This window comes from Vipera berus (genome assembly GCF_964194415.1).
Source record: "Vipera berus genome assembly, chromosome: 1".
Lineage (NCBI taxonomy): Eukaryota > Metazoa > Chordata > Lepidosauria > Squamata > Viperidae > Vipera > Vipera berus.
This window is the reverse complement of record NC_138202.1, coordinates 201,425,686-201,438,250: the sequence shown is the minus strand read 5'-3', so window position 1 is coordinate 201,438,250 and position 12,565 is coordinate 201,425,686. Positions and strand designations below refer to the sequence as shown.

General features: G+C 39.2%; 1 protein-coding gene across 4 annotated transcripts in view; it reads right to left on the bottom strand.

Annotated features, from left to right (window-relative positions):
* ESF1 (ESF1 nucleolar pre-rRNA processing protein homolog) overlaps positions 1-12,565 on the bottom strand; it is a 41,839-nt gene that overhangs the window by 11,334 nt on the left and 17,940 nt on the right. For 2 of the 4 annotated variants that reach the window (XM_081330021.1, XM_081330022.1), the window contains exons 7-10: positions 12,410-12,524; positions 9,068-9,218; positions 5,677-5,838; positions 1,780-1,901 (exon numbers count right to left, since the gene is read on the bottom strand). In XM_081330021.1, the coding sequence (XP_081186147.1) occupies positions 1,780-1,901; positions 5,677-5,838; positions 9,068-9,218; positions 12,410-12,524 (550 nt within the window). Of the gene's footprint in view, positions 1-968; positions 1,048-1,096; positions 1,198-1,779; positions 1,902-5,676; positions 5,839-9,067; positions 9,219-12,409; positions 12,525-12,565 lie in introns of all 4 variants that reach the window. The other 2 variants (XR_014026740.1, XM_081330023.1) reach the window with 2 other exon arrangements.

Sequence of the window (12,565 nt, the reverse complement as noted above, 5' to 3'; positions counted from 1 at the left end):
AAATCCATATGGAATTAACACATCCTCAGAGTAGAAGATTAACCTTAAAATAAAGAGATGACTGGAATTTCTACTTTTCATTTCTCCATGAGAAAACCTAATCATGGAGACTCTACCAGTTTGCTAGTCGAATCCCAAAATATCTATTTCTTTGAAGAGCTTTCCAGTGTTAAAAAGAAAACAAAAATCTATTCATTGCTTAAGATTTTTTTTAAAAGACATCATTTTGATTCAGTTGGCAGTTCAAGATTATTTTTCAACAACACTAATGAACATTCCCTTTAGTGATGGAGAACTTATCAAGGACATAGTATCAAGGAGATGTGTCTGGAGACATAATACATTTATTTTTTCTTTTAGTCATAACATATCTTTCATTTACAAGCTTACCAAAGGCAAAAGAAAAACACAGTTTTGATTTCTTGATGATCAATCATTTGCCTGCTCTTATACTCTCGTTAATTGCAGTTCAAGTAACAAGAAAACTGTGGGGTTTCAAATTAACTTTCTAGCAGATAAAAATTCCTTAGAAATATCAAGGGGCTCATTGAGGAAAACGTTCCATATCAACCAGCCAGGCTACTAAGGTCACTTGGAGGCATTCTCAAACATCCCACTGCATGACAAGTGGCAATTGGGGAAAACACAGCTCCTCAGAGCAACACCCTACTAATGGATAGCTCTATTTAGAGAGGATCATCTCACACTCACACTGCTGTCTTTTCAATTCCAAGCAAAGAAAACTCATTTCCAAGCTCCACAACCTGCAACCCTTGGACAAACCTCAAATTATCTTACACAAGAGAACTCTCATTTCCGAGCTCTAAAACCTGCATCCCTTGGACAAACTTCAAATCTCTTACACAAGGAATTCGTAAAATGTCTCTTCTCTGAAACTTCAAAAAGAGAAAGGGGAAGGGGAAGAGTGTCACTGAAAGAAAATAAAAGTTGTCATAGCAAGAATGTACCCCAATGGTTATTGGTCTACGGATTCAACCTCTGCTTGCTTCAACACTGTCAAAAGGCTTTCCACGAAAGAATGTAGCCCTGAACAGATTAAACATAGCTCTGGTTTAGAAAAAAATAGTATACATACAGCTAAACATTTGAGTTTTGTTAACGTTGGTCAACTGAAATTATTATTATGCATTTCTTTCTCTTTTTTTGCTGCAAATCATCCACGGCTTTCTTTTTTCTCTGAAGGTGAGACATACATATATTAGCAGCGAATGAATGATAAACAGATGAAAGACAGTTAGCACCCAATAACCACGGTGTCCCTTGCGGCGTGCAGCTACACATTAGGCATGTTTTGAAAGACAGTCTTACCTCCCAATAAGCCTAACCCAGGGGTCAGCAAGCTGAAAGAGTGAAAGAGCCACTCGGAACCGGTTCCCTCACAAAAGGAAAAAATGGGAGCCGCAAAAAAATGTGTGCGCATGCGCATACATGCGCGCATGCGCAGAACAGGGTTTGACTGAAGAGCCAAGGCAAGATATGCACTTACCCTGCATATTTGAATTGATTGGTTGAACTTTTTTAGTCCCACTTTTTTTTTTTGAACTGCACATGGCAGAGGACTGGGAGCCGCAGGAGACGGCTGAAAGAGCCGCATGTGGCTCCGGAGCCGCGGGTTGCAGACCTGTGGCCTAACCTGATAGGAGTCCTAGCATAAGGATCCCAGATAAAAGATTTCTGTATACTAGAGTAAGTACAAGCTCTTCAGGATTTTTCCAAAGATAGAAACCTTTCAAATATTTAACTCAGGGCATAAATTACCTTTTGCTTTTTCTTCATCTTCCTTTTCTCTTTCTTCTTTTCCAGAAATTGCTGCCAGGGAGTCAGTTTATCCTTGCCTTCTAGCTTGTTTCTTACCATTTCCTCAGCATTTTCTTTCAGACCTGTAACCAATGAGAGAACACAAGACAGCAGCTCTTTACACCAAACCAGGTTTTTTTTTTTGAAATCTGAATGGGAGAGCATATTGCATGAGTGTGAAGCTGTGGCTTCACTAAGAAGTAAAAAAACAAAAAAAAAACACAAAACCCAAAGAAACAAACAAAAAAACCACCATCGGTGGTGGCTTGTTCTGATTGGTCTGACTGGCATTTACTAAGTTGGATTCAACCCAGTTCTTATTCAGCAAGCCAGACAAAACTAGTCCTTTTCAACCATTCTTTGCCATATTCCGTTGGATTCCACCCAATTTTCCTTCCTACCCAATCTATAGATTGTAGAAAGATTGGGGTTTCCAATATGTAAATAGGAATCAGTATATATAGTCACCCTCTTTCCAGTCTTGGTATCTGTATATTGTTGGTAACAACGGCATGAAAACAGACAGCAAAAAATGTATTTAAAGAAGGACTGAAGCAGAGAAAATGAAAACCTGTCATTTTTTTTAGATAATAGCAGTCTTCTCTTTTGAAGTACTTATCTTGCAGCTGAATTCGGAAGGAATCCAGGTAAACCCATGGAAAAGAACAATATTTCCATCAGAAGAAAATGCTACATTTTTTTTCTCCTGGTTTAAAATCTAGAAAATGTCATTCATAGAGTTTTTATTAAAGCCAGATCTAGTGGCCTGCGCTTGGGACTATCCTCAGAAATACTAATTAGTTTCAGATGGTTGAGGAGATGATAATCTCTTTTTTTGACTGATTTGCAAGAAAATGAATGTTTTCACCTTCTACCTTAAACCCTTCAATTTTCGAGGCATAATTTAAGGAAGTGACCATGAAAACAAGGCCTAACTGGTCACAGGAATAACCACTTATGTTTTATTCATCATTTTAGATTTATATTTGTTAAACATGTTTTAGGTGACATGTATTTTTACTTCACAGACTGCAATATTTTAGATTTATACTTGCATGGTTAATTAATCTACCAAGACCAAGCAGGATACCAGATTTTACATGCATATGTGAGCACAGAGGGTTGTTGTTGTTTTTTTTTAAAAAAACCTACTCTAAAATCAGGCCGTAACCATATTATGATGTATTAATTATACCTTTGGTTATACCTTTACATGTACTTTGATTACAGAAGGGCATCTGAGAATGCTTAGTTACACAAAGCGTCTCCTATAAGAGGAAATTCAGGATGCAAAGCTTCGATGCGTTAAAAAAAAAGGCAAGAAACCAGTTTCCACAAATCATTGTAAAAGGGCTACATGAAAATATGAAATAGTCCAATTACCTTTTTTCCATTTGAATTGAGAAGTTGTCTTTTACAGAAACTGTTATGTGAGCTCTTTCTTTTTTCACATGTATTCCAGCGCAGTGATTTATTTCATATAAGTCACTATTTACCTCAGTATCTGAACTGAGAAAGTATAACTTGCAATGGGGAGGACTGCCAGGATAACTAATAAGCCTGGTTTGACGACAGAAATGCAACGACGTATACATGGATGCACAAGCCACTGACACTGAGCAATCCAGACTTTCATTTCTCAGACGTAGCTTAACAACAACTATGACTATTTAAAACTGTAAAAATGATCTCAGCAACAACTATACTCTGCAAAAATAAGTTGTTCTTTAAAGCTAATCTGAACAGACAAATGGAGGAAAGACCTATGCTTCTGTCCTACTGGTTTCTCAATCCCAACAATACAGCTCTTTCGTATCAGGTGTTTGAAACATGATGCAGTGTGCAGTTTATGGTAAAAGGTAAGCTAATTTTGGATCAGCACTTTTTTCCCTCCTTTATAGCATGCCAAAACGCAATCAGCCTGTTTTAACCTATCTGCTCTTTGTAAGAAAAGCTACAATAGTTATGGTTAGCAAATTAACAGATCACTGAGATAACTACAAAAACAAACGGATTTTTACATGTTGATGGCAGCCTCAAAATGTTAGTTTAAAAGGGCAAGGTTAGGTGTTGAAGCATATTTTTCCATAGTGCGGTTCCTAAAAAACTTGAAAGAGTTTTTCCAGAGAATGAAATCAACTGCTCCATTTGGAAGAAGACAACTTGGATGTAATATGAAGCATAAAGGGAATGAACCTCTGCCATAAATTAGATTGTCTTACAAGCCACGTGCCAAACCATGTCCCAATTTCTCTAAGCAACCCACAATGTGCAAAGTCGAAGAACTGTTTAGAGAAAACAGAGTAAATGGTGAGAAGTTGCAGCATAGGCTAGATTCCTACGTGTTCATTTGTAATTTTAGAACAATAAACTTTCCAACCGAACTGTCACAAAATTAAATCACTGTAAATAATGAACTGAAAAGGCTTCCCCACCCCAGCTGTCTATAAAATTTTGTTACTTTAAAAAATTTGAAACATTTCCACCAAGAGAGAGGAGCACATCTTCAGCACATCTTAATTTTTTTTAGCTTTCACTTAAGCAACAATATCTCACTGCAAGGTGGGACACAGATCTTTTCCTAAAGTGAAAAGGCAGACATGAGATTTAGAGCAGAAGACATGAAAATGTGTCTAGAAAAAGCAAGCTTATTTTTTCCCCCTTTCTGCATAAGGATTCTGCGTATGCAAATGCAACTCTCCACAGACCTTGTACAGGTGATCCCTGACTTATGGTTGGGTGGGATCAGAATTTTGATCACTAAGCAGTGCAGTCATTCAGCGCAACTGCACCCAATTTTACAACCATTTTTACTCTGGTTGCAAAGTGAATCACACGGTCATTAAGCAAAACTTAAGCTTCTCCAATTCAGTTTGCTTGTCAGATGCTGGCTGGGCCAAGTGGCTCCAAGAAACTACACCCATCATAAATCCGATTGCCAAGTGCCCAAACTGCCATCATGTCACACAGGGGGGGGTGGCAACAGTCATAACTTTGAGGACCAATTGTAAGTCACTCTTTCCGAAGCTGCCATAAGGTTGAACGGTTGTTAAATGAATTGTTATAAGCTGAGGACTACCTGTTTTGCTCCCCTTCATGGATTACTGCCTTGTCGTGGTGAAGGGGCTTGCGTAATTCAATGAAGCTATGAGCTATGCCGTGCAGGGCCACCCAAGACGGAAAGGTCATAGCAGAGAGTTCTGACAAAACGTGATCCACTGGAGAAGGAAATGGCAACCCACTCCAGTATCTTTGCCATGAAAACCCCATGGACAGTACAAAAATGACCTCCCGGAGGAACGTTGTCCATTGGGTCGCAATGGGTCAGACGTGACTTCGCAACTAACAACAACAACCTGTTTTGCTGTTTACTAGGGCGACAACTCTCAGAAAGACAACTACAGTACTGTATTTGTGAGCATAACCATTCTGCACCTGCTAAACTCTAATAAGCCAAGCCACAACCCTTCCGGTGGCAGAAAGACTTTCTATCCCTTAAAAAAAATTTTAAAAAAAAATCAGCAGAGCCTTCACACTCTCTCTTTGCTACTCATAGACAACTAGAACCAAGCTTGTAGCTGACAAATTCAACTTACGGCCAAAACAAAGCAAAGCATTAAAAAAAACCAACAACCTATAGATGTGAACCTACATAAATCTCTTTTGTGCTCATGTTCTCTCTCCATATACCGGTATTTAAAATACTTTTAAGTAGAATAATTTTGACTCGATATTGACCAGTCATTAGTTTGATTGCTGCGATCAGTGTATACTTTAATGATGGAACTTACAAGATATTCAGGGAGAAGAAATCAGAAATGGACAACCAATGCTATAACGAAAGAAAGAGCAACCTACCAGGAATCCATTTAATTTCCATTTCCATATCAGTGTCTTGAGACTTCTTTTCTTTTTCATGAATACTCCGAAGAAGTTCTCGGTATTTGGCTATCTGGTCTTCGTCGTCCTTGGAATGTTCTTTAGGTTTACCACCATCCGCGATATCTGTTTCACCATGACCTTTAAATAAAAGTGAAATGAGAATCTTTCCCAAAATTTGTTATGTAAAATTGAACTTAAAATTAGCCATATTTGAAAGGGGGGGGGGAAAAATCAGGCCCAAAACAAGGAGCATTCTCATAACTTGCAGAGCAGGCTGCAGATGAAGTCTGGAGTTTTCTCCTTCCACGTCAACTAGCCTTGGTGGAGCAGTGGGCTAATGCCTCCTTAAGTATCACCAGCTGCCTGCAATTAGTGCAGGTTCGCATCCCACCAGGCTCAAGGTTGACTCAGCCTTCCATCCTTCCGAGGTAGGTAAAACGAGGACCCAGATTGTTGGGGGCAATTAAGCTGACTTTGTAATAATGCCGCTTGGGGGTGGGTGTAAAAGCCCTAATAAGCAGGCATATACATAGAATGAAGGCTACTGCTAAGCTTGTAAGCCGCCCTGAGTCTTCGGAGAAGGGCGGGATATAAATGGAATTAAAATAAAAAAATAAAAAAAATAAACTATCTGGCAACTAAGCAATCTACCCTGGTTTTCATGTTAAATAAATAATTTAAAAAAAGGATTGTTCTGGTATCTATTCCAGGGTTTGGAAATGAAAACTCTCCAATGACGCTTTTCATGAACGTCACTTATTTGAATTTGAATTTTATTGAATTTATATACCGCCCTTTCCCGTAGGACTCAGGGCGGTTTACAGGGTATATAAAACATCAATACAAAAATTAAGAACAATTAAAAAAAGATTAAACTAAATCCCTGAAAAAATATAAAACCCCAGTTAAAACCCCAATTAAAAAACTCAGCCTGGGCCAGAAAGCTCGAAGAGCCAGGTCTTTAGGTCTCGGCGAAATGGGAAACTCAATGACTTAATTTATACATTCAGTTAAAAAAAATAATACTTTTCCTTTTAGAGAAAACTCTAGGTAAATGCAGCTAATCGGAACAAGATAGATGGCTTTCTTCTCTATGCAATACTTTCAATAAATATACTGAATATACTGTTTCCATCAGATTACACTTTTCGCTTTGTTCTTTCTCTTTTGCTGTTTTTGCTTAGTCTCCAATAAATATACTGATGAGAATGTTATGTACAATACTTCGTGATTCATAAGGAACATGCTAAAAGAATGGCCCTACATTTGTGTTATTATGTTTTCAAAATCGGAAAACATTCTCGGCTGAAAGTATGCCAGCATATATCTTTTGTTTCATGATAAAGGTTTAATCAAGAGTACTCAACTCTGATTAGCAATGAACTTTTCATATGACTTGTAAGAAGCGGAAAATAATGCAGGAAAAGTATTTTCCAAACCAGTGTTAACCATGATAAATCAAAACTATTCCCTCTGAATGCCAATATAGATGCAGAGCTATACAAACATTTCTGATCGGGGGGGGGGGGGGAAATAGCAGAAGCACTGCTATACTTGTGCACAAATTTAAAAGTTTACATTGTATAAGTATTAGGATGCTGAATAATAATAAGGTTTGATTCTACCATCAGCAATTAAAGAACTTTGGGTACCTGAGGAACGAGTGAATGAGGCTTGGGTAGTGATTATAATATTAGCACTGAGGTTTGTTAAACATCTATTTATTTAGCATATTACATAGCCACCTCATGAAAACATACATTTACGTAACAATCTAAAAACAATGAAATAAATAAAATAAAAAACACAAAATCCATGTGATTTGAGCTTATATATCCACCTTGTTGGCTCCCCATGGGATAGCTGAGGTTGATGGAGAACCCATGTTTAAGGGCCTTCTGGAAGGTTAACAAAGATAGGGCTAATGTCACCTGCCTGGGTCCTGCCAGATGGAACTCTTTTGGAGATCTACATTATACCCCTCCTGCTGGACCCACTTCCCTTCTGCATACAGAGGAGAGCTGACATCTCCTGAGGGGTGGAGAAATGGGGCTCAGATCCTGAAGATCTGCGTTCCATTCCTGCAACCTCCCAAAGGCATTTCTTTTCACACATAGAAGGGAGCTGACATCCTTTGGCAGGCAGCTCTTTCAGCCAGTCCTTAGAGGTAAGAGGAAGCTGAAATCTAAGCACAGAGTGGAGAGGCAGCATAAGATACAAGAGTGTCGGATGTGTCGAACAAGTGAGGGAAAGCTCAGTGCTGGCCATATAGAAGTCTCTCTCCCTCAAGGGCTGAAAATCTTGCTTCGACTTTGGCCTCAAGGATTTTCAACTCCCAAGCGAAGTCTCCCAGGGTCTCCCTGCACCAAGGCATGCTGCGCTTTTTAATCTGAGATTTCGTCCACTTAGCAACCACAGCTGGGAGTGCTGGGATTGCAATCACCAAGCGAAGCAGTCACATGACCCCCTCACTTAGTGACTGCTTCACTCAGCAACCAAGATTCTGGGCTCAGCTGTGGTGGTAAGTCGAAGACCTTCCTTTCACCACCTACATCAACCGATCCGAGTTCAGAACTCATAAGTGTCAACGCTGCTAACATCGAATGTTATTGCTTGACAAGAGATGAAGAAGTAGCCATTTCATATGTTAAACTTGTGTCTTGCTTTAAGAGATTGGATTAAGGTTGGGAGGGGGAAGAGGAGGATTGTTCCTCAAGGCCATCTGAAATTAAAGAAGATAAGAGCTTGGCGGGTTTTCTAATGGAAGGGAAACTGATTCTTTAAATTAATAGGAGAATATGATAAGTGACAAAATTAGAAAGGTGGAGAATTGTGTTTTAATATATTGTGCAAGGGGGCGGCGATTCCAGATTCCAGCTTCTTTCGAGCAAGCATTTGCCGGTGTATTAGGCTAATAAAGGACTTTTAAGGTAAACAATGACTCAGAGTCACTTGAAAAGCCCATACTCGGAAACTTGACAATAAGGCTCTGTTGTTTGCTTTAAAATGAAAGGGAACAATTCCCATTTCCTTATGTCCAGGAAAAGGGAGAACAGAGGTCGGGGGTGGGGGGGGAGGGAGCCTGTAAATCAGAAGCTTGTACAGGTTTATTCACACAGTAGGTAATATGGTTTTCCATAGCAACTACACAATGCTTGTGCCTCAGAAGTTTCAAATGGGACCCCCAATTGGGTACCGCTTGGGTGTCGGTGAGGAAGACTTTAAATAAAAAAAGAACTGAATGTTTGAGTTGTGAAAAGCATAATTTATCCAGCAATAACTTTTAACAGCGATCGTGAGAATAATTAGTACAATATTGTTTTAATATTCTAAGCTGCTTAAATAAACCTTTATTAGTTAGCAATACCTTTTTCTTTTTCATCCTCCTCCTCCTCTTCCTCCTCACTTGATGAAGCTAAATAAGCTTGGAAATCCATGTCCAGAAGTTCATCTTTTTTAAAATTTCTGCTCAGAGAAGTCACCCTTTCTTGATCTGTCTCGTCCCACGTAATGTCTACCTTACCAAGAGGCGAGATAAATATGCTGCAACTTATTATTGTAAAGATGCACTGGAAAGTCAAATTGAAATTGGCTCCTGGACTTCTGTCAACAAGTTTGCTTAACAACAGTTTGCTGGATAAACTTCCAATGATTCCTTACGTGATACGAAGCCATCAATTACAATGGCTAAGCTTGTGCAACATGCTGAGCTGAAACCAAGACATGCCCGTATTGTTTTAGCACCTTATATAAATTCTAGTCAAAATGTATACGCATGCTTGCTTTTTCCAAAGAAACCATCGTACAAATTGCCAGTCATAATTCTGGGCCATAAGATATTCAGCTGTAGTGCTAAGAACTGCAATTTACAACCAAACAGAATCCAGCAAAATCCTACTTTCAAAGCACTGGCAGAATATTATTGAAACAAAATGTATTGAGTAAGAACAGAGCCTTGGTGGAGCAGTGGGCTAATGCCTCCTCAAGTAACACCAGGTGCCTGCAATTAGTGCAGGTTCGCGTCCCACCAGGCTCAAGGTTGACTCAGCCTTCCATCCTTCCAAGGTAGGTAAAATGAAGACCCAGATTGTTGGGGGCAATAAGCTGACTTTGTAATAATGCCGCTTGGGGGGCGAAAGCCCTAATAAAGCAGGCATATACATAGAATGAAGCCTATTGCTAAGCACATTGGTTTGTGCTTAAATTGTAAGCCGCCCTGAGTCTTCGGAGAAGGGCGGGATATAAATGGAATTAAAATAAAATAAAATAAAATAAACCTATAGAGATGAATGAGCCAAGATAGGGATGTTATATCCAGCTTTCCTTATAGGTTCTTCAAGCAGCCCTAACTTTGGATGGGATACAGCAGCTAACACTAGTGAGAGAAGAGTGCCAGCAACTGCACGTATTACTTCATCCTTATTTTCCTTTCCTGGAAATTGATCAAGACGCTGGAATCTTTCACTCACTTGGGCTCTGTTAAAATAACAGTAACTGGGACTGAGATAAGACAATGGCTATGATCTTTGGAGATAGGTAGGAAATAGGTTACTAGGACAAGAGACCCAATCACAGAAAGGTTTGTCCAAAGTATTTCCCGTTATGGAGTCTTTCCAGATAATAACTACATGCATTCGGTTATTTCAGTCCAAAGAACTAAGTGTGAAAACAAGCTTCCATTTTTAAATTAAACATTCAGGTTCTTCTAATATCAGCCTTGCAGCTATTGATAGACGGTTCATTTATAATTTGAAACAGGACTTCTCAAACCTAAACCCCATGGTGGCCATGATAGGAAAGGATGGGAACTGTTCTCCACCCAGAGAACCAAAGTTTCCATCACTGATTCACTGGACTGAAGACTAAGGCAATGAACCCATGCATGTCACTTTAAAAAAGGCTCCCCTTATTCTACTACTAATAAGAAAAGGGGGGAAAAATCACTACAAAGGATATACAAGCAGTCTTGGTATATAGTACAATTTATCCAAGCTTAACGAAGACCAGACCTCAGTAAACAAGTAAAGATTTTCATGCTTCAATGGGGTTGCACAAGTCTGAGTGGGTTTTTTTGTTACTTCATGTCTTCCCAAAATGGTAGAATGCCTTTTGTGCAAGCGTAGGTTGTGCAAGCTTTGTCAGGGTTCGGTTGTCTCTTCAAATAAATTTGCTCCTGCTGCTGCTTCAATCACAGGGTATGCTGTGAGCCATGTGAAATCCCACAGATGCGAAATCCATTAAAAAAAGAGGAACCCACAAATACTCTCCAGAGACCATCTTTATGGATTGAAGTGCCCGTGGAAGGAAAAGGACAAATGCAGGCTATGGAATTTTCAATGCCCATAGACCAGGGGTAGGCAACCTCGGCTCTTTTATGACTCGTGGACTTCAATTCCCAGAATTGGCTGACTCAGGAATTCTGGGAGTTGAAGTCCACGAGTCATAAAAGAGCCGAGGTTGCCTACCCCTGCCATAAAAAATAAAAAGGTAAAGGTTCCCCGCACATGCGTGCTAGTCGTTTCCGACTCTAGGGGCCGGTGCTCATCTCCGTTTCATAGCCAAAGAGCCAGCGCTTGTCCGAGGACGTCTCCGTGGTCATGTGGCCGGCATGACTAGACGCCAAAGGCGCACGGAACGCTGAACTTAATGTTCAAGTACACAGATAGTCCTTGACTTACAACAGTTCATTCAGTAAGTTACAACGGCACTGAAAAAAGTGACATGACCATTTTTCACACTTAAAGACTGTCACATCATCCCCACAGTCATCTGATCAAAATTCAAAAGCTTGGCAACTGACTCATATTTATGACGGTTGCAGTGTCCCAGCATCATGTGACCACCTTTTGTGACGTTTTTGACAAGCAAAGTCAATGGGGAAACCAGATTCACTTAATAACTGGGTTACTAACTTAAGTTACTAACTCAACTTACCACATTTAACAACTGTGGTAAGAAAGGTTGTAAAATGGGGCAAAATTCACTTAACAACTGTCTCACTGAGCAACAGGAATTTGGGGGTCAATTGTGGTGGTAATTTGAGAACTACCTGTACAGAGCAATAGAAAAATAGAAATAGATATAATAAAGTTATTGTTCTTTGTGATTTGTTGCAGTAGAATGGACGCCCCTATTTCAAATCCCGTTAGCTCTTCTAAAACAGCCTTTTGTGATACTGTCATGTTTTTAGACAACATTTTAGTTTTTTGTATATTAACCTTAAATCCAGAAACTTTCCCATATTGCGTTATTATCTCCATCAATTCTACAACTGAATAATCAGGCTGAGTCACTGTAACAACCAGATCATCTGCGAATGCCCTCAATCTATAATCCTGGTCTCTAATTTGAATTCCCTTAATTTTATCCGAATCACGTATTTTAATCAGACTTTTGTATCTTGCTTTCAAAGGCAGTCCTTAAATTACAAAAAAAAAAAAAGCAATGTAAAGCTGGCACGATGTCTTCATTAAATCAGAATTATAATAAACTGCTGCCCTATTACTGTATGTCATCATATAAGTACTATTTATTATCTTCTCCAAGAAGAGCAGAGGAAGCAGTCTATTTTGCAAGAACAATTTATATTGCGTCAACACATGTGGGTTGTTTCCCCCTTCTATCTACCCGGTGACCACTGCTATATTTACAAATGAAACTCACAAAGCTAAACAAATTCTAAATAGCTATAAAAACATTGCTAAGGTACCTTTGATGTTGCCACAGCAGCGGATGTGAAGTACTTTGGTTTATAAGCAGCCACGTCCACTTCAGAGGCTATGTCCTTTGGCTCATCATCAAATGTCACCTCATCTGGAATAAATCTTAGCAGCCAGAAATAAACAGCTCATTATTAAACAGCTAT